The following is a 22322-nucleotide window of genomic DNA, read 5'->3' on the forward strand; positions in this document are numbered from 1 at the left end:
TGGGACTCCCTTGCAGGCTGCCATAACCAAAGACTGCCTTGCTGTTTATTTATAGGAAGTCTTGGTGGGGGCAGGATTCCGGCCCCCCTCCCCCACTGGGGGCACCATGGCGCCATCATAATATGTCCTTATTTTAAAAAGCTTTCTATATACTGTTGATCAAAAAGAACCTTAAAAAACATCAATGGAGGACTAGGTTGTTTATATTTATAGGTATTTACAGATATTACCGATTTTACCAGAGAGGAATGTCCAAACGGACTCTCCTGGTAAGAGGGCATCAGGAAGCAAGCCATCTGGACCCGCCACCTCGGGCAGGGTTCTGCTGTGTGTCTGTGTCTGTCTGTGTGTCTGTCTGTGTCTGTCCGTGTCTCTGTGTCTGTGTCTGTATGCATGCCTGCGCAGCTGTCCACGCATACCAGTTTCACCACTACACATTTTTTTCCACATTCTTGGATGATTCCCTTTGGGACATTGTACACACATTTTCCCTGGCGTTTTCAGATTTTCCGGACATGTTCACATGGGGATTTTCTACACAGCTTTTTGAAGAGAAGAATATTCCTGAAATTCCAATTCGACACAGTGTTTTTTTAGTTATACATTTTTATTTATTTGTGCAGATTAAGCCTTATTTTAATGAAGTATATAAAATGTGATAAACCAGATAAAGAGATACTTAGTTCCTCTTTCACACACTGGAAACATGCTTACAGTTCAGCAAGTCCAATTAGATTCTGAGCTATGAACCACAAAAGCAGAGCAAACATGTTTGCTGATGGTTCGAGGGCATGGGAAAGGCATTCCTCAGTGCCCCGGCACCGGGGGGAAGGAGCCAGGGCTGCGGGCATGCGGGGGGGGGGGGGGGGGGGCAGCAGCATCAGTATAATGCTTTACTATTGGCCATACAGCCAGTATGAGCTCATTGGCCGGGTGCTCGCTGGCTTGTCCTGTCTGCTGATCTTCTGTCCTCACTTATCTTCTAGCTTTTATCTCAGTCAGACAGACACAGACATGCTTTAATAAACGTTGGCAAATAGCAGTAGCCGATTCAAAAGAAAATATAAAAGATAAACTGATGTGGTCGCGTGCCCTTGTTGGCCACCGCCGGGCCCTCAGGAAGCGGAGGTGCCCGTTATAAGCTGCTTCTCTCCGTGTCTGCGAGCGGCTCACAGGACTGCGCTTTGTCCCACAGGTGCGTGCAGAGCAACATCGTGCTCCTGACCCAGGCCTTTCGCAAGAAGTTTGTCATCCCTGACTTCCAGCCCTTCTCCTCTCATGTCGACAAGCTCTATGAAAGTGCCAAGCAGCTCTCGGGTGGTCAGGTGGGTGCAGGGGCGGGGCTCCTTGGAGGTCAGGAGGGTGCAGGGGCGGGTCCCCGGGAGGTCAGGAGGGTGCAGGGGCGGGGCTCCGGGAGGTCAGGAGGGTGCAGGGGCGGGGCTCTGGGAGGTTAGGAGGGTGCAGGGGTGGGGCTCCTTGGAAGTCAGGAGGGTGCAGGGGCGGGTCTCCGGGAGGTTAGGAGGGTGCAGGGGCGGGTCTCTGGGAGGTCAGGAGGGTGCAGGGGCGGGTCTCCGGGAGGTCAGGAGGGTGCAGGGGTGGGGCTCCTTGGAAGTCAGGAGGGTGCAGGGGCGGGTCTCCGGGAGGTCAGGAGGGTGCAGGGGCGGGTCTCTGGGAGGTCAGGAGGGTGCAGGGGCGGGTCTCCGGGAGGTCAGGAGGGTGCAGGGGCGGGTCTCCGGGAGGTCAGGAGGGTGCAGGGGCGGGTCTCTGGGAGGTCAGGAGGGTGCAGGGGCGGGTCTCCGGGAGGTTAGGAGGGTGCAGGGGCGGGTCTCTGGGAGGTCAGGAGGGTGCAGGGGCGGGTCTCCGGGAGGTTAGGAGGGTGCAGGGGCGGGGCTCCGGGAGGTCAGGAGGGTGCAGGGGCGGGTCTCTGGGAGGTTAGGAGGGTGCAGGGGTGGGGCTCCTTGGAAGTCAGGAGGGTGCAGGGGCGGGTCCCCGGGAGGTCAGGAGGGTGCAGGGGTGGGTCTCTGGGAGGTCAGGAGGGTGCAGGGGTGGGGCTCCGGGAGGTCAGGAGGGTGCAGGGGCGGGTCTCTGGGAGGTCAGGAGGGTGCAGGGGTGGGGCTCCGGGAGGTCAGGAGGGTGCAGGGGCGGGTCTCTGGGAGGTCAGGAGGGTGCAGGGGCGGGTCTCTGGGAGGTCAGGAGGGTGCAGGGGTGGGGCTCTGGGAGGTCAGGTGGGTGCAGGGGCGGGTCTCTGGGAGGTCAGGAGGGTGCAGGGGTGGGGCTCCTTGGAAGTCAGGAGGGTGCAGGGGCGGGTCCCCGGGAGGTCAGGAGGGTGCAGGGGCGGGTCTCCGGGAGGTCAGGAGGGTGCAGGGGCGGGTCTCCGGGAGGTCAGGAGGGTGCAGGGGCGGGTCTCCGGGAGGTCAGGAGGGTGCAGGGGCGGGTCTCCGGGAGGTCAGGAGGGTGCAGGGGCGGGTCTCCGGGAGGTCAGGAGGGTGCAGGGGCGGGTCTCCGGGAGGTCAGGAGGGTGCAGGGGTGGGGCTCCTTGGAAGTCAGGAGGGTGCAGGGGCGGGTCTCCGGGAGGTTAGGAGGGTGCAGGGGCGGGGCTCCTTGGAAGTCAGGTGGGTGCAGGGGCGGGTCCCCGGGAGGTCAGGAGGGTGCAGGGGTGGGTCTCCGGGAGGTCAGGAGGGTGCAGGGGCGGGGTTCCCAGGCCATCTCCTGTAGGTCAGCTTCCTCTGGTCCCAACTCTGGTCAGAGGATTGAAAGCTTTATTGTCATGTGCACTAAGTACAATGAAGTTCTTCCTTGCATACCGTTCTTGCAGACTACAAAGTGAAAACATGAGAAGTTCACAGCAGTAAAATAAAATAAAAGCAATAAATAAAAATGCAGTAAATAAATACAACAAATAATTTGCCCTTTCCATGTGTCCCACAGGTGGCTGACTACATCCCCCAACTGGCCAAGTTCAGCCCTGACCTGTGGGCTGTGTCTCTGTGCACAGTGGACGGGCAAAGGTAAGGGAGGGTCTCTGCTGGTTGTTGGTTAGGCGGCTCTTAAGAATACCTATTTACTGTCCTTACCAAATACACCGTAGACCTTCACTCATGTGAAACAGACCAAAAAACAGACATAGCCTTAGGTAACAACACTTAGCTAATTTAGCCAACGCAGTGTGTCGTAGGAACCTGACAATCTATAAGAACCTAAAATTGACTGTTGAGACTTCGAAGCACTTACCCTCAGCCAGAGAGGCTTACATATCTGCCAAATGCCATAAATGTAATGTAAATGTCTAATATTTCGTCTTATTTCTGTAAGGGATTAGATGAGTAAAAAAACAGGAAGACATCCTGTCAGGTTGACAGTCTTTTACTCCATTAATGTAAAATAATATAATGTCAGTTTGTCTTCAAAAGTGGCAGTAGTCATACTCACCTAGTAAGGCCGTGTACTTGTGAAGAGATGCTTTGTAGTTTTGCTGTTTTTATGTGATGCTGTTTTGCTTGGAAGTTTCCGGACCTTCAGTCCTTCGTTGCCCTGCACTGCTCACCCAGGGTGCAGTGAAGCAGTGACCCCTTTCAGAAATGGTGTTCTTCAAAGTGATCATTAACTGAGCCTGTAATCCCGCCAGTGGTACACTGTGTTCATTAACACTCAGCAGTGTTGAGGCCATACTGAAACTTCCCGTTCTCTTCTAATTAGACTTTTTGAAGAAGTAGTATGAGGCGAATATGTGTCCAGGGTCTTTGTAGTAGATGTTTCTGAATTGTTAAATTATTAATCTTTTTATCAGTAGTAGAAGGTAGTTTCACCCTCTGCTGACCAGCACTTGTCATTCCACCCGATGACCCTCGAACCCGTGTCACCCCTTTGCCAGGCACACGGTGGGCGACACCAAGGTCCCCTTCTGCCTGCAGTCATGTGTGAAGCCGCTGAAGTATGCCATCGCCGTGCACGACCACGGCACGGAATACGTGCACCGCTTCATCGGCAAGGAGCCCAGCGGCCTGCGCTTCAACAAGCTCTTCCTGAACGAGGACGGTGAGGGTCGTGGCTCGCCCCGGGCTCAATGCTGGCCACGCCTCTAGTCCGTGTTACTGATATCTTGTTAGATGGCTAGATGAACACCGCTTCAGTTCCCAAATCTCTCCTCAGGGGCTCCCCAGCCTTTCTATGTATTTATTAAATTTCACCATTAGCTCACTTAAATAATGAATGTAATAAGTGAAATAACTCAGTGGGGTATTGATTAGCCAAACAAGGAGGGGCGGTGGTCGAGTCAGGAGATACATGGAGGTATTGATGGTCGCCGCAAATACCACGGTGACATTAGGGGGGGTGAAAGAAAGCAAGAAAGAAAGACAGACAGACTTTCTTGATCCCGAAGAACATTTAGGCATCTAGTAGCTCACACCTATTGAAGACCACAATGCAGAAGATTAATAGGAAGAAGAATAAAGAATAACAAGACTGACAAACTGGCAATAGTAACAATACTTAGGGATAATAATTATGATGTAAGGTACTAAGAGTACTAATCACTACAGAGTAACTATCTAGTGGTACATTATTTCCCAGTGAATACAGTGGAAGTGCAAGATAATGTGCAAGGAAGGTACTGTAAATTACAGTGAATATAAGTATTATAATACAATAATGCTAAAAATACTCTAAATACAGTAAATACTATAGCACTACATTTGGAAGTACTAACTAAAGATGTCTGGAGCTGATATAACATTGAATACCGAGAAGTTAATTCAATTTAATCGCTGGGAAGAGTTGAATAGTCTTGTGACCTGGGGGACAGTCTGTCAGTCGAAGGGCTGACACACTTTGACAGACATGAAATCATAGTTTTACACCAGCTGGGAGATCATTTCAATTTTTCTTTTTGTTACGTCCCGGTCTAGCAATGAGAACGGCGGGCAGGGGGAGGGAGGGTAAGCGAGCGGAAGTAAAAAAAATGGATTGACACAACAGGCTACGATTAAGAAAGGATGTATTAAGAAAATATGGGGACAGGGGACGTGACACCGGGGTGATCGTCGGGAGTGACACAGGTCAAGACAATGAACCAAACCCCGCTAACTACCTACACGAGTAGCAACGAAAACGTCCGCAACCCGAAAGAAAAATAAAACGAGTCAATCACTAACCTAACCCTTTCCAACCACAAAAGAGACAAAACATTATACACGTTGAAAACAATATTTTATAGTCCATGAGTGGAGAGGCGGGAAATGGGAACGAGGCATGGATAACCAGTTCATCCAGTTTTAGCTCTGCGTTCATGGAGAGATGGAAAACGTGGAACCGGATCGGCAGACATGCGGAACGGGATCGGAAAGGGAAGATGAATACATGCATATACACACGCGGACGTAACACTTTGACTTCTGCACAGTAATGTATATAAAGGTATATCAGTGTTGAGCATATTGTAAAGATTATTCACGCTTCTTAAAGCACCTGAAACCAGAGTGGCTTTAGTCCGCAGACATCAGAGATTGTTCTGGATGAGATCAGAACCTGTGCTTCTGTTAGTGTGACACCATGTCAGGACAGCGTCCTGAACGCTCAGCCCTTGACCGAAATGACCCAACGGCCGGTTTCCTTGGTCCAGCCACCTTTCAGGGCTCTGGCATGTGTGTTGAAGCTCATATCGTGTGACATGACGGAGGTACCAGTTGGCGTCACTCACATGTTTTTGTGTAAAAGTCACGTTCAACCGTCAGCCAAGCCTGACAGGCACTTTGAAATGGGAGCCCACGGGTGATACCCGAACCGGGGACCTCGCGGCCAGGTGGCACCTGCAGAGTCGCTGCACCAGCTGGACCAGCAAATCTTTTAACGCCGCCATAGCAATATGTGGCCTGTTAAGCTGGAGGAATGTACTGGTGCGTTCTGGGTAAATGCCTGCATGGAAAAAAATGTCAGATAAACATCGAAATGAAGCAGATAGGCTGGGAACATGTGGCTGCTCCCTTTCCAGTTTCTCTGGGCCTCATCTTCAAACAGTGCGGGAATGAGTCTTTGCTGGTAATTATAATTATATTGTTTAAATTCAGTGGAGTGGCCTTTGTTGTCGGTGGCAACACACGGCTTCATCTGCAGCTCGTTTACATTCCTGTCGGCACCCCAGATGAGGTTGGCTTCTGCTATCGGCTTCATTGGTGCAGGTTCCATGCATGAGAGTTGGGTCTTTGCGTAACACCCCAAACACAGCGTGTTCCCCAGTGATGACATTCTGAACATGAAAATGGAGGCAAGAGCTTCATTTTACCATTTTTAAAGCCGACAAACACAGCTTAACCGCTTTGATGGGTTAGCAGCATAGTAGCTATAATCGTTTATAGCGTTGTTTCTTTTGCCCTGTTAAAAGGTGAGGCGGAGCTGATGCAGAGTACTGAATATGTTTTAACGTGTTTTAATGCCTGCTTTTGTTTCCACAGATAAACCCCACAATCCCATGGTCAATGCTGGTGCCATTGTGTGCACCTCTCTCATAAAGGTAAATATCGTTTTGATTTTAGTGCCTTTTCAGATGATACCTCTGTGCCTCGGCGGTCAATGTGACGTAGGATGCGGGGACGGTGACCTGGCATGTCGCTGAAGGTCACACTTGTCCGGGTTGTTCTGCGCGTTCAAGGCTGCTAGTGCGTGCCCAACGGCTCCTCTTTGCCCCCTCGGGTCCCCTCTGTCACCTGCAGCTCGTGTAGTTGGCGGTTAGTAATAACGGAGTAATAACAGACGATCTGAAGGGGAGTCACTATTTGCACGCCGTCTCCACAGAAACGCAACCGGCTGACAGCCAGAGAAGTGCTTGGAGCGACTCCGTCTATTAGGGCCATTAAACCCCTCGGCCGTGACGCCCCCCCCCGCACGGCCTGATTTCCCCTCTGAAAGGGAGAGATTCCTGCTGTTTAAATGGAGATTAACTGGGACCCGTCATTGGCTGTAGATAATGGGCCCCGCTTTTCCACATAGTGTCCTGTGTGCTGCGACGCGAGTTTTTCCGTTCATGAATCAGGGCGCCCGTTCTCTCATTAACCGGACCTCTGAGAGACCCACACCTTTCTCATTTTGGGGGACTCCGTGCTTATCAGGCCAAATGTATCCCCTGGTTTGACTGTTTGTGCTTTATTCTTGGAGAAAGGCCATTTGAGACGCCTCCGATGCGTGTTGTGGGGGCCTCACTGAGGACTAAACACTGCGCGCTCATGTATGACTCGTGCCCTGGGCTTCACACGGTAAAACTCCAGTAGAGGTGGTCCATCACCATCCACCTGTAAGTGAACGTAACTTTCCCCATTGAAAGCTTACCCATGATAGGCTTGGGCATGTTAAAGCAAATAGCTTTATAGTTACACATGTCCTGTGTTTACCCCCTTTCATAAATCTTGATGACTTTGAAGAGGCCCACGGAACCTTCTGTGTTGCCATAGAAACCGAGCTGGCGTGTAAGTCACGGTTCGTGGTTGCGTGACCACAGCATACGGGCCTGGTTATTGCTGCTAGTTTTGTGCTGATCACCGAGGAGCATATCAGGATTCTGTTAGGAGGGAGTTAGCCACACTGAAGGCATTCTCGCAGAATTCACAGGTAACAGCAAAGAGAATTACATTCACACACACGAGACTGGTAAATAATTTCACATGGTCCTTATTCAGTGGTCAGGCAATACACAAACCATGCATTTTACTTAACCTGTCCTCAAGAAATACCTCGTTATAAAAGCTTAAGATTCAGGTTCCATGATGTTAGACTTCAAGTAGTTCAGGTACTTTGGTGTTGATGCATCAGATTTCAAAGTCTTAAACTTTCTTTTATTACAATGGGTTTGCCTGATGCAATTAAAGGGTAAAACGAACTTGGCAACCTGATTGTTCTGTATGTGTATGCAGAGTGTATATCGATGCATCTAGAGCCCCCGAATTGCCTAGTACAGGGAGCGGGTGATGCTTTACAGTTGCCCCCTGCTGCCCTCACTTCTGAATGCAATTTGAAGTCTCCTGCCCGTCCCGACGGTTTGCATCCTGGGAGATAACCCCCCCCCTCCCCCCATAAACCGCTCCCTGTACATCAGGCACTTCTTGTGGACTGATCTCTCTCTCTTACCGATCGTAGCCGTTCCGTTGTCACAGAAAGGTGCTGTGTTATTATCCTGTCAGGGATCGGAATCAGTGATCAATACCCTCCCATTGGTCAAATTTGATTATTGGGTGACAACAGCATTCTGATTTATATCTGTTTGTAAGACCTAGCTATTCACGTTAGCATGCCTTAATACGGTATGTATTTATTCCAGAGGTATCAACCAATCAAAAGCACGTGGCTGTGAATGACCCTTTGTCACTTGACAAGCTTTTTGACTAATCGAAACCACACGACTGTGAATGACCATTTGTCACATGACAAGCTTTTTGACAAATCGAAACCACAAGGCTGTGAATGACCCTTTGTCACATGACAAGCTTTTTGGTCATTTTTCTTGACAGGGTGATTTTGCAGTGTCTTTCTGTCCCCAAACCTGCGTTACCTTTTCATATAACACTGACAATTGAAACACTGTCATGTCTTAACCAGCATTCACTATATAATGACATATAGCCTGTCTGTTTGATTCCCTCTCTCGAATGCTCCTCCCCTCCCCCAATGAAATGTATCATGTAGAGTAGTGTAGAGCTGTCTGTAAAGGGGGGGTCACTGGATGATACCATGGGGAAGCAAAGCATGATGTCTTTCCTATTTCGCTGTTACTGGGACTGGGAGAGCAATATGGAACTGTGTGATGTTTCTGAAGGCCTTTTTGTGGTTTATATGTTGTTACATATTTTACAGCATTAGGATCTATGGGATATTTTGACTACCGCAACAGTTCAATGACGTTGGTAATTTTTTCTTTCAATTATTTTTTCCCATCGAACAGACTTGGGTTCACACTAATCTATAGCCTCATTTTGATATACTGTTAATATTCCTATTAGTCAGATGTTTTCTGTTTGCCATTAGGATACAGTAAACTGTAGAGTAGTAACCTGTTTGGATACTAAACCTGGTTTTACGTTATGAGTACACAAAATGAAGCCGTAATACACGTATTGTTTAATTTTGAATTTTTTCTACTTCTTAAATTTTTGTTTAAAACATTGATATATGCAGTTCGTGCAGCTACGTACCCAGTGTAAGACATGCATGCATCTATTTATTGCATGTCACATGGAACAAGCATTTCCCCAGGAAGGGGTTCCTGGGTGATGGACACCGCAACACATGTATGGGTTCCCTGGCCTCCTGCTGGGGACCTCATCTTCACACGACAGCTTTCAGTGTTCATCTTCATGCCTGGCAGCAGCTGCTCTGCTGACCGCCTGGACCAAAATATCATATAAGCCTGCACACTCTAGGACACACGCATACCAAGTTCAAGAAGCTGCAAGGAAGTCCTAACATACAAAATCACTCTAGAACACGCAGAGCACTAGAACCCCCCCCTTTTAGACCCCCTCTAAAACAAATGCAAAATTCATTGTAAAACACATACACACAGCAAACACACAAGATCTAGAACACGGCGCATCAGAATAAATAAACATTAAGTCACAAGTTGTAGTACACATGCATGCTGGAGGCACACTGCATCGTACACTGCATCGTACACTGCATCGCACACTGTAGAAAAAAGACCCTGTAGCACACATGTAGGTGACTGACTTTACTTCTTCAGTTTGACCTTCAGTACATTATTCAAAAAAATATTAACATGAGAGACTTAAAAGAGCTTTTATCATCCGTCAATGTGCTAAAAACACAGTATAATAATAATAATATAAACATTTTAAGAAAATGCCATTTATCTGTTTACTGATGTTTTCATAAGACTGGATTTTCTGCATTTTACTAAAAAAACTCTGAAAATTAAATTCAGAGTTATCTCCATTATTCTACTTGTCCATTTAACCCCACTTACCTGATCCTGTGTTCCATACCCAGAGACCGCATTAAAAATCACAATATTGCAAAGTATTTTTGATAGCTGAGTACATGTTAATTCTATTATTCTTCACTATACTCATTTTTGAGTTTCCTGTTTTATTTTTTAATTAAATATATGCTTTATAATGTATGTGTTCCTTCAGTAGTGATACTGGTACCGTAATTGTGTACAGTTTTGAGAGACATCACATCATAACATACTCTTCAGTGCTTCTCTGGCCCCTTACAGCTATCTGTCATACTTATTAATCCTTTTTGTCTTTCAGCAAGGAGCAAGTAATGCTGAGAAGTTTGACTATGTGAGTATGTGCCTCGTTTCTGCACCTTCCTAACGGACCCCGGACTCGGCCAGTTGTGCCTAAAGTCCTCACACGACGTTATCTTACAGGTCATGAACTTCCTACAAAAAATGGCAGGGAATGAGTATGTGGGATTCAGCAACGCCACGTGAGTATCGGAGCCCCTTGCAGCCCAGTGCGGCTTGTTGTTACTGGATGTGCCCTCTGCCATGTGATTTCTGTGTTTGTTTTTGCCGGATGAGAGGATTGGCAATATTGACTCATGGTTTAGAATTCTGGCTTTCATGGTAATGGTATTAATGATTTAACAATGGGGGGAACGAGAAGGGCACCACAGGAAATGTGTGGGTGCTGTTGACGTGACGTCTCCTGTGGCCCAGATTCCAGTCCGAGCGCGAGTCAGGAGACAGGAATTTTGCTATTGGCTACTACCTGAAGGAAAAGAAGGTCAGTGCTGCTGTATTGTGGGATTGTGGGGTGTGTGTGTGTGTGTGTGTGTGTTGGGATCGTCGTCACTGAATCATGATACCATCACTTTGCGATCCATAGAGGCTGCTGCCATGCTTCTGTAGAATGTCTTGCAATAAAACTCCAGTGTGTCTAAGGCGGTGTGGACTTCGGTCCTCTGGGGGGGGGAGGGGGTGGTTTGATTCTTCAGGGCTGAGATGTTCCTGCAGTCTGGCAGAACCTGAAAAGGACATGATGCAGCAGTCGCAGTGACCTTGTTTTCCCCCGTTTTTCTGCACAGTGTTTCCCTGAGGGGACGGACATGACTTCTATTCTGGACTTCTACTTCCAAGTGAGTGACAGCCCCTCCCAGACATCCCCCCCCCCTTCCTCGATTGGTGGGTGGGGGGGGTTCTGGAAAAAACTGTTGGAATAGTGGCATCTCCATGCTTACTGTCATTGTGCTTATTTTAAACCCTGAGCAGCCATGATTTAGTAATATTATTATTCTTACTAGTTACTTTACTTATTAGTAGTAATGGTCTGCAGTAGTTGATAGTGGGTATGTAAGTCTGCTTTCTGTTACTTTTGAGCTATGTGTGACTGTGTCTGTGTTCTCAAACCACTCCCACAGCTGTGCTCCATCGAGGTGACCTGCGAGAGTGCCAGCGTCATGGCCGCCACACTGGCCAACGGCGGCTTCTGTCCCATCACAGGGGAGCGCGTGCTCAGCCCCGAGGCCGTGCGCGACACGCTCAGCCTCATGCACTCCTGTGGCATGTACGACTTCTCGGGCCAGTTCGCCTTCCATGTAAGTCCCAGCCCTACTTTGCCACACCTCTGCATTGTCAGCCTATGCTAAGTTAACTAGGAAAATTGGGTGTTTCCCCACCTCTGCCCTGCCCCCCCAGTACAGTGACACACCCATTTCATTACATAGTCACACGCCCCCATGACACATTCGCCCCTCATGACATAGTGACACGCCCCCATGACACATTTCCCCTTCATTAGTCACACGCCCCCTGACACATTCCCCCCTCATTACATAGTAACACGCCCCCATGCCACATTCCCCCCTCATTACATAGTCACACGCCCCCATGCCACATTCGCCCCTCATTACGTAGTCACACGCCCCCATGACACATTCACCCCTCATTATATATGTCACACGCCCCCATGCCACATTCTCCCCTCATTACATAGTCACACACCCCCATGCCACATTCGCCCCTCATTACGTAGTCACACGCCCCCATGACACATTCACCCCTCATTATATATGTCACACGCCCCCATGCCACATTCTCCCCTCATTACGTAGTCACACGCCCCCATGACACATTCACCCCTCATTATATATGTCACACGCCCCCATTCCACATTCCCCCCTCATTACGTAGTCACACGCCCCCATGACACATTCTCCCCTCATTACATAGTCACACTCCCCCATGCCACATTCCCCCCTCATTACATAGTCACACGCCCCCATGACACATTCCCCCCTCATTACAGTCACACACCCCCATGACACATTCCACCCTCATTACATAGTCACACGCCCCCATGCCACATTCTCCCCTCATTACAGTCACACGCCCCCATGCCACATTCTCCCCTCATTACATAGTCACACGCCCCCATGCCACATTCTCCCCTCATTACATAGTCACACGCCCCCATGCCACATTCTCCCCTCATTACAGTCACACGCCCCCATGCCACATTCCACCCTCATTACATAGTCAGACGCCCCCATGCCACATTCTCCCCTCATTACATAGTCACACGCCCCCATGACACATTCGCCCCTCATGACATAGTGACACGCCCCCATGACACATTCCCCCCTCATTACATAGTCACACGCCCCCATGACACATTCCCCCCTCATTACATAGTCACACGCCCCCATGCCACATTCTCCCCTCATTACATAGTCACACGCCCCCATGACACATTCACCCCTCATTATATATGTCACACGCCCCCATGCCACATTCTCCCCTCATTACATAGTCACACGCCCCCATGCCACATTCTCCCCTCATTACAGTCACACGCCCCCATGCCACATTACCCCCTCATTATATAGTCACACGCCCCCATGCCACATTCTCCCCTCATTACAGTCACACGCCCCCATGACACATTCCCCCCTCATTACATAGTCACACGCCCCCATGACACATTCCCCCCTCATTACATAGTCACACGCCCCCATGCCACATTCTCCCCTCATTACATAGTCACACGCCCCATGACACATTCACCCCTCATTATATATGTCACACGCCCCCATGCCACATTCCCCCCTCATTACATAGTCACACGCCCCCATGCCACATTCTCCCCTCATTACATAGTCACACGCCCCCATGACACATTCACCCCTCATTATATATGTCACACGCCCCCATGCCACATTCTCCCCTCATTAGTCACACGCCCCCATGCCACATTCCACCCTCATTACATAGTCACACGCCCCCATGCCACATTCTCCCCTCATTACATAGTCACACGCCCCCATGACACATTCGCCCCTCATGACATAGTGACACGCCCCCATGACACATTCCCCCCTCATTACATAGTCACACGCCCCCATGCCACATTCCCCCCTCATTACATAGTCACACGCCCCCATGCCACATTCTCCCCTCATTACATAGTCACACGCCCCCATGACACATTCACCCCTCATTATATATGTCACACGCCCCCATGCCACATTCTCCCCTCATTACATAGTCACACGCCCCCATGCCACATTCTCCCCTCATTACAGTCACACGCCCCCATGCCACATTACCCCCTCATTATATAGTCACACGCCCCCATGCCACATTCTCCCCTCATTACAGTCACACGCCCCCATGACACATTCCCCCCTCATTACATAGTCACACGCCCCCATGACACATTCCCCCCTCATTACATAGTCACACGCCCCCATGCCACATTCTCCCCTCATTACATAGTCACACGCCCCCATGACACATTCACCCCTCATTATATATGTCACACGCCCCCATGCCACATTCCCCCCTCATTACATAGTCACACGCCCCCATGCCACATTCTCCCCTCATTACATAGTCACACGCCCCCATGACACATTCACCCCTCATTATATATGTCACACGCCCCCATGCCACATTCTCCCCTCATTAGTCACACGCCCCCATGCCACATTCCACCCTCATTACATAGTCACACGCCCCCATGCCACATTCTCCCCTCATTACATAGTCACACGCCCCCATGACACATTCGCCCCTCATGACACATTCGCCCCTCATGACATAGTGACACGCCCCCATGACACATTCCCCCCTCATTACATAGTCACACGCCCCCATGACACATTCCCCCCTCATTACATAGTCACACGCCCCCATGACACATTCCCCCCTCATTATTAATGTCACACGCCCCCATGCCACATTCCCCCCTCATTACATAGTCACACGCCCCCATGACACATTCCCCCCTCATTACATAGTCACACGCCCCCATGCCACATTCCCCCCTCATTACATAGTCACACGCCCCTATGCCACATTCTCCCCTCATTACAGTCACACGACCCCATGCCACATTCTCCCCTCATTACAGTCACACGCCCCCATGACACATTCCACCCTCATTACATAGTCACACGCCCCCATGCCACATTCCCCCCTCATTACATAGTCACACGCCCCCATGCCACATTCCCCCCTCATTACATAGTCACACGCCCCTATGCCACATTCTCCCCTCATTACAGTCACACGCCCCCATTACACATTCCCCCCTCATTACTTAGTCACACGCCCCCACTGTCTCTGTTCCTCTTGCCTATCTGTCCCTTCACCTCTGTCCTCTGCCTCTGTCTGTCCCTTTCAGCTGTCCTTCTGCCACTATCCCTCCCCCTGCCTCTGTCTGCCCCCCCCCCCACCTCTGTCTTGCCCCCATTCTCCTGGATGGATGACGTCTCCACTGACACCCGTTTCTATGTCGCAGGTGGGCCTGCCAGCCAAGTCCGGTGTATCGGGCGGGATACTGCTGGTGGTGCCCAACGTCATGGGTGTCATGTGCTGGTCGCCGCCCCTGGACAAGCTGGGCAACAGTGTGCGGGGCATCCAGTTCTGCACGGTAGGTGCTGGGGAGGAGCTGCCCTCTATGCCTCCCTCTTTCACACTTGGAGGGACATACCATCTCTATGTGCTATGACTCCTCACTACATCCACTTCATTTTCCGAGGGGGGGGTATTAAAAAGCCCGGGACCTGGTGAACATGCACTCTTTCCAGGGCCCCTTCACTCCCAGTGCCCCCCTGCCCATCATTAACACACCAGCTATCAGCCACTAAGCTGTAAACGTTCCTCATTCACAGGTAAAGGCTGACATGTGGCTCGGGGGCCCTGTGGCCTCTTCGTTTCCGCCTGGGTATTTCCCAGCAGGGCAGCAAATTCTCCATAATGACGAGAAGCCGTCGCCCGTGTGCCTGTTCATCCCACCCCTAATATCACTGTAGGACAATATTAGATTGGGGCCTCGGTCTTTCATGCTGGTGCCTGCAGGGGTCTCTGGGGTCTGATTCTGGCAGGTCGCTGGTGAGTGAATCAGGGTTGCTGGGAGCTTGTCTGATACCAATAGAAAATAACAAAAAAAAGTGTGATAAGTTTACATATATTTCATACAAGCGCTTCGGACGCACACACTCCCACTCAGGTTCCAGCATCCCTCATTCTGTGGCAAGTGCAATGGGCTGAGACAGCAGTTGCTATGATACATAGATCTCCGGGACGATTTTTTTCCCTTCTTCATAACTGCAGTTGTCAAGGTTACCATAATGTAATAAAAAAAGAATTAAGTAATGAGAAATGAGTTTCCATTACAGGACATCTGCTTGCAGAAACAAGGCCAGGAGTAGAAACCAGCTAAAATGTGTCAGTGCTGATTAATATTACATAGCTACAGCATTCGGTCACACACTGGACATTTTTAATCGGGGAGGTGTACCCCCACTGGCCCAGCAACATAATCCAACTGGGGAGCTGAAGGCTCTGAAAGCATTCATGATCCATTTGCTGTATTTTTTGACCCACTAGATGGTGCTCTTGTTTTGCTTTTGGGCTTGCTTTGTGCTTTTTTTTTTTTTTTTTTTTAAAAGAGAGAGCACCATCTAGTGGGATCAAAAAATACAGCAAATGGTTCAAGAAGTGTCATTTTGTCCCTCTCTACTTATGCTTTAAATAAAATCGAATGAACTATGACTTCAATTGTTTGAAATTTTAGACACAATCACCAGATAATTGAGCCTGTTCTGGTTACTCCTACATGTATTTGGCTAAACTCGTTCCGGATCACAATGTCATAAAGGATTCAATTTTGGTGGCTAAATCAATATCCAGGGACCCAATATGTACAAAGTCTGGTCTTGTTCTGGGACTGCAGGGTGGCATCAGATTCATACGGTGTCAGCTTGGTTTGTCAACCCAGTACATGATCTCTGTTTAGCTGAGTGATTCAACCCACATTCTTGGTATATCTAGGAGGTTAGATCAGCATCTAAGCATATGTGATGTTGAGTTAGGAACCCTGGTTTACCTGATTCACTCACCTCAGGGGCTGTGAAGGAGTTTATCACTGTATGATATAACATAGCCACTTGCCTTCACTTTAGCCAAGTTAAGCAATTAGTCATTAAGCCAGAGTCATTAGGTGGTAATGCAGAGTGGCATTATTCCACACACTAATGTGCACTGCTCCCTGATCAGGAATTGTGGTAACACCACTCCCCTGGAAGTCACTAGAATTAGCAACTGCAGACAGCCAAGAACTAATCAAATGTGATTTAGTGTACATGGCATACACCAGTTCTAATCAGCCTAACCTATGTCTAATCTTAAGTGGTCACTGGGCAGAAGGACAGGGAGAGAGGGGCAGAGAGCTGGAAGGGGTTATGGGGAATCCAGGGTCACAGAGTCCTGCGGGGCCAACTGTCTCAGAGTCGGGTGTGGATCAGCAAGTTAGGACACTGATCGGAAGATCGTTGGTTCAAACCCCAGGGATGACGGAGTGATTTCACCTTTGGATCCTAGACCCCCATTTGCCTGGGGCTGTCAGCCCCCACTTTCTCAGATATGTATATTGACTTGAATGAAAGCATCTGCTCAAAAACTGTTATGTAAAATGGAAGCTTATGTGGCCCTGTGGATTCTAGCATTTTCTATGTTATGCATGCTGTAAGTCTCCTGACCAGGCCTGCTGTGTCCCCTGGGGAATCTCATCCCAACCCGTGTCTTCCCACAGGACCTCGTATCCCTCTTCAATTTCCACAACTATGACAACCTACGGCACTTTGCCAAGAAGCTGGATCCTCGCCGGGAGGGCGGAGACCAGCGGGTAAGTCGACCCTCTCCCTAAACCCGCCAGATATTCCTAGACTCCCTCAGAGCTAAACCCACGGTCACGTTGTCCTCGAGCCATCTGTGCGTCTGCAGTAATGTGGGTGCGGTGGTTCTGTGAGACGGGTTGTAGGTGGTAGGTTCCCTGGCCTTACTTGCAGTGTAACTCTGTCCAGCCTATAGTAAAACAGAAGCTGGACTAACCAGGACAGCATGTAAGAGGGGCCCTTTAACTCTGTCTTGGGGGTGTTTAATAAGTCACAGGAGCCTCATCATGTCATTACCAGTGTCCTTATCTGTTGGATTTGATTTAAACATCCATAGGGTCAAGGAAACGATACTAATTTTACACCACTGTGTATAGCTTGTTTAGGACACATAGGGTTGGGTAGCTTAATGCCACCCTTGAGATTCATAGCCCACAGAGAATCTCTTCAAGGCCTCGTTCTTTCTGACATGCATGTGATGGCCCGACCTCGTGACACGATGTTGGCGCTGGTCCGATGCTGTCAGACAGCTCGCCGGAGGGAATGACATTCCTTGTGTTGGGGCAGACCAGTGCCAGCCCCGCCGCCCCCCCCCTGCCCCTCGTCAGCGAGACACACGAATAGAGACGGTTTCCACCAAAAAAAAAGCACTAACGTGTCATCCGTGTTACCCGAAACAGCAGCACACCTTCGGACCGATGGATTACGAAAGCCTTCAGCAGGAGCTAGCGCTCAAAGATACTCTGTGGAAAAAGGTGTCTCCCCAGGAGTGTGATGAGGACAGCTCCACTACCGTAGTCTATAGGATGGAGAGTGCGGTGGACCGCAGCTAAGTGGGGGAGGGGCCAGGGCGGGGGCTGAGAAGAAGTATTCCCCCATGCGCCTTCCACTCGCTAACGCTCGGTACTGACGCAGCGGTCAAGTACCACAAAGTGTTCCTGACTGTACATACCCTATTCTGTAATCCCCCTGCCCTCCTCTGTTGTTGTATTATTTAATTTTATTTTGAGTTTGTGTTATTCCATGTATATGTTGTGTTGTCAAAAATGGTGTTGTCATCTTCAGACTGGCAAAGCTCAGTGGGGTTAGGGGGATCTGAAGGAACCAAAGCCAGGTGGGGTGGGGGTGGGGGGTGAATCGGAGGGGCTCTTGCCGACTTCTACTGAAATGACATTGAGCTTGCCCTTGTCTGCATTTCTGGGCTGGGGTGAGCAGTGTGTCATGTGCCCGGTCCTGGTATGTTGTTGAGCTCTCAGTTCCCTCTGTAACATTTTAGCTAATTGGTCACCTCAAGTCCACCCAAGTGGGACCTCGCCCTGTCAGTGGCCTCTTTGATTTATGCTGTTAATCACCTGAAATTATTTTTAGGTGTGTCAATGCCACCCTTTGCATTCACATATCCATGTATTTATAACTGAAATTTGATGATGACTATGATAATGGTGTAGAACATGATAGCTGCCGGTGCTAATGCAGTTAACGTAGACCGGACAAGGTGTTGGCCTTAAACTCATGAACACAGGAAGAGTGTTTCGGGCGAGCAGTTTCAGGCCACACTTGGATACCATGCATGTTTTCTAGTGAGCAAGCGGGAGAGAGGAACCTGAGAAGACTCAACAGCTAACCCTAGCCCTAAGACCTTGTTTTGTATAGGTTGCTGTCATAGAGGAATTTCTGCTGCAAAAAACGGTGTTTTCTTAGAGGCCTTAATGTGTCCAGGTACCATGCATAAACTGTACTGTATCAGCTGGAATCTTCCACTAATAAATGTCAGCTTTAATAACTGTTTAATAGCATATATTTTATGTTTATGTGCTAATTCTTTCTTTTTTTGTCTATATTTGAGATTCTGTAAGCTTGCAGAAGCCTGAATTTGTATTTGAAAAAAGATTTAAGTTTGTCTTTGACAATGGTTTCTTTACTAAATGGTTTCATTTTGAGGTGCGACGCATTCAAAAGCCTTGCGTCAGGTTTGCCCTAACGTGCACCGTAGCTTTAAGCCGACACCAGAAGCAGAACCGCTCAGTATTCACTGGTTTAGCACCTCCCTTGATCTGGGGGCTTTGCAGTAGATTGTGTCAAAGCTTCACTTTCACTTCCTGAGCCCCTGTAAATTTAAGTATCACCTTTAATGGTTTCTACAGGTTTAACTTAGACCTGTAGGTTCATGATGCAGTGTAGCAGCGCAGTGCTGCTAATCCAAGTCCTGTCCCGTTTGTGTTCATTCCTTTATGAGCAGAAAGCTACTCCATACTTGAACTTGAAGGGGTCGGTAGCCTTTCAGGGTCCCACAATGTGAGAAACGGTTTTTGAATGCAGTACCGGTGTTTGTATGGAACAACTGGACACTTTGTGTGTAAAATGTGTATGAGAAAACCTTTAACACATACTGCTCCTGTATGACAACACTGCTTGTCTTTGCTCTGGGTTTATTTATCCTTCTTGCATCCGTTTCTTTTGTACCATCTAATAAATTAGTTTTAAATCCCATCCCCTTGTTTATTTTTGTTTTGTTATACAGAGCATCAGTGGCTGGAATAAAACAGTTGTCCTTTAAATCACTTTAATGGCAGCCATTCGGCCATCAGATAAGCTCTTCTGTTTATATAAGCGTGTTAATTTTCAAACTTTAAATCCTCCTCAATGGATATAAAGGACTCCTGTTTTTTCCTCTCATGGAAGCAATTAATTCTTTTTCTGAAGAAAATGTAAAAGGGAAACACAAGGGTTTCATTGTTTGTAGATTGAAATTGAATGTTCAGCTAAATCAGTCAGTGTGAATGTTTTGCTAAAGATACTGCAGATTGGTGATGGCTTGATCGCTGTGAGGTGTAGGTACGAGGCGAGTCTGCCAAGCAGCCTCCTGCCAGGGCCAGAGACACGTGTGACTACTCACACTTACACACACACACACACACACACACACACACAGGCATGGCGCTTGTAAGACCGTTGCTGCTTTTCTTCAAAGCTACAGCGTAGCTCCGAGTAATGTTTTTTGCTCTGCTTTTCCGCGTTACTCTGAATACATTTGGGTGTAACTCCTGAGCTTTTGCCGCATTCCCCGTTTAGTGTCATGCGCTTGCAGGCGCTTGCGACGGTCATGAAATTGATTGTGTCTGTGGTGACCCGCTTTGCCCGCTCGCTCACTTTTACGGTGTTTGCAGCACATCCTCTGCATGCCCCCTTGCGCCACTGTCCTCTAACTCCTGTGAGACCCGACCCTGAGACTGACTCCTTGCTTGACTGCCCCCAATATCCTTGCTTATTCTGCAGTGATCTGACAGTGTGTCATGATAAAACACAGAAATATACGAGCTAGTTATCACGTGCTTTTTATGCTTTGCTGATGGCGTTGTGACCAAGCGCCAGCACATGATCAGATATATATCTATATATATATAGATATATCAATCATAGTCATAACTGCATGTGTAGCACTTTGGAATGACACAACAAAATTCCAAGTGCCACCTAGTGGCCATCGGTATCATGTCACTTCGCCAGGCCAAAGGCAGTAGAAAAACGTGATTCAAGATCTCTGTCCATTGATGCCTTTTTTAAGTGCATGGGAAATAAATTTCTGCTAAGCCATAAATCCTCTGTAAGGAAAAGGCACTGAGGACAATCTAGCTAACACAGTGAGCCCACTTTCTCGGGGTGTTGTTGATCCCATAGAATTGTCTGTAGCCTTAATGTAACTGAGAGAACAGAAATCTGAGTCCTGTAAAAGCAGTTGAGCTGAGACTAAGAGATGTGTTGCTGGTGATAACTTGGCATTGCCTCTGCGTAGCAATGCAACACCAGCTCCACCCTGTTTATGTCTGTCAGTCAAATTTAGGAGTCATATTTTATTTATCCCATTTTTATGAGCAGGGTCACCACAAACCATCATAGCTGATCTGGGTTAGGCCTCAATTCATTCAAGATTCTTGAAGGCTTTAAGCGGTAGCTGTGGGTACCATCCATTATTTTTTTCTCAAAATTGCTACTGCCTTACCTGTGTCTTTTAAAGACATTTCATTGCCTCCACAGGTGATTTATGGATGATGTTGCTTTTTTACCCCATTTCACTCAAGTCACAACCTTTAGCACCTAATAACTGTTCCTTCATCTTGGCGATGTTCTTTCTAGGTTTTTGCCAGGGAACCCACAGAGCCGTTTACCCATGAGCTCATGAGAAGCCGTGAGATGATGCCAAACCCATCGGTTCACGAGCGCTGGTTGAACAGGAGTCTCCCCCAGACTGGGAGTGTGCCGGATCTTAGGCGTCGCCAGGCCCCCACCCCCTGATGTTGCACTATGACAAATTGCTCTTCTGTCTCGCCCTGCAGGTGAAGTCAGTCATCAACCTCCTGTTTGCAGCCTACACTGGGGACGTGTCCGCGCTGAGGAGGTATGGCTGCCGCCAATTCTGCCTGAATGTCACACCACGCCTAGTGTAGGTGGCGGCATTTTTCATCTGAGCCCTGGTCACAGAGGAATTTAGAGTTTAATTAGAGGACTCATTGGCTGAGGAGTCCTCACACCCGGGTATGAACAGCTGAACTAAAGGTTAACCCAAAAGGTTACCCTTTTGCAGATAAGTTTGGACACCCCCTGATCTAGTGTATAGCAGATAAGACCCTCGCTCTGAAGAGCCCGTCATCCAACTGTCATCTTTGTGAGGGTGGTGCTTCTCGTGTTCCTCTTGGCAGGTTTGCGCTGTCCTCCATGGACATGGAGCAGAGGGACTATGACTCCAGGACAGCCCTGCATGTAGCGGCTGCTGAAGGTAGAGAAATGACTGCCACCATTTTGTATATCCAACACAAATTATTCGTTGAATGATTAATTGGTTTGATGGATGGTTGATCTATTGATTGGTTGGTTGGGGTTGGCTAGTTTATTGAATAGTTCGACAGTTGGTTAGTTGACTAATTGGTTGAATATGTGACTGGTTGGTTGATTGGCTGGCTGGCTGGCTGGCTACTCTAGGGTGTCTTTTCATTTTACCTTAGCACAGATACTTTCCTGAAAGGGGGCAAGACTGGGGCTCATCTTGCTTCCTTTCGGTCAGCCATCTTTGCCTGCTGCATTGTTGGAAAAGATCAGCGAGAGGGGGGCGCTTGCCTGTGTCGTCATGAAAGGAGACCGCTTTTTGTGCCCTTGGTCCTGTTTGCTCTTCCGCTCGTCTGCCTACACTGGGG

General features: G+C 48.7%; 1 protein-coding gene across 5 annotated transcripts in view; it reads left to right on the forward strand.

Annotated features, from left to right (window-relative positions):
- Window positions 1-22322, forward strand: part of LOC125710218 (glutaminase kidney isoform, mitochondrial-like) — a 38637-nt gene that overhangs the window by 14322 nt on the left and 1993 nt on the right. The window contains exons 4-16 of one of the 5 annotated variants that reach the window (XM_048979737.1): window positions 1196-1325; window positions 2929-3008; window positions 3872-4035; window positions 6450-6508; window positions 10260-10292; window positions 10382-10440; window positions 10673-10739; window positions 11041-11091; window positions 11374-11550; window positions 14757-14888; window positions 17052-17144; window positions 21468-21529; window positions 21831-21907. In XM_048979737.1, the coding sequence (XP_048835694.1) occupies window positions 1196-1325; window positions 2929-3008; window positions 3872-4035; window positions 6450-6508; window positions 10260-10292; window positions 10382-10440; window positions 10673-10739; window positions 11041-11091; window positions 11374-11550; window positions 14757-14888; window positions 17052-17144; window positions 21468-21529; window positions 21831-21907 (1184 nt within the window). The other 4 variants (XM_048979738.1, XM_048979739.1, XM_048979741.1 and 1 more) reach the window with 4 other exon arrangements.

This window comes from Brienomyrus brachyistius, chromosome 16 (genome assembly GCF_023856365.1).
Source record: "Brienomyrus brachyistius isolate T26 chromosome 16, BBRACH_0.4, whole genome shotgun sequence".
Classification (NCBI taxonomy): domain Eukaryota; kingdom Metazoa; phylum Chordata; class Actinopteri; order Osteoglossiformes; family Mormyridae; genus Brienomyrus; species Brienomyrus brachyistius.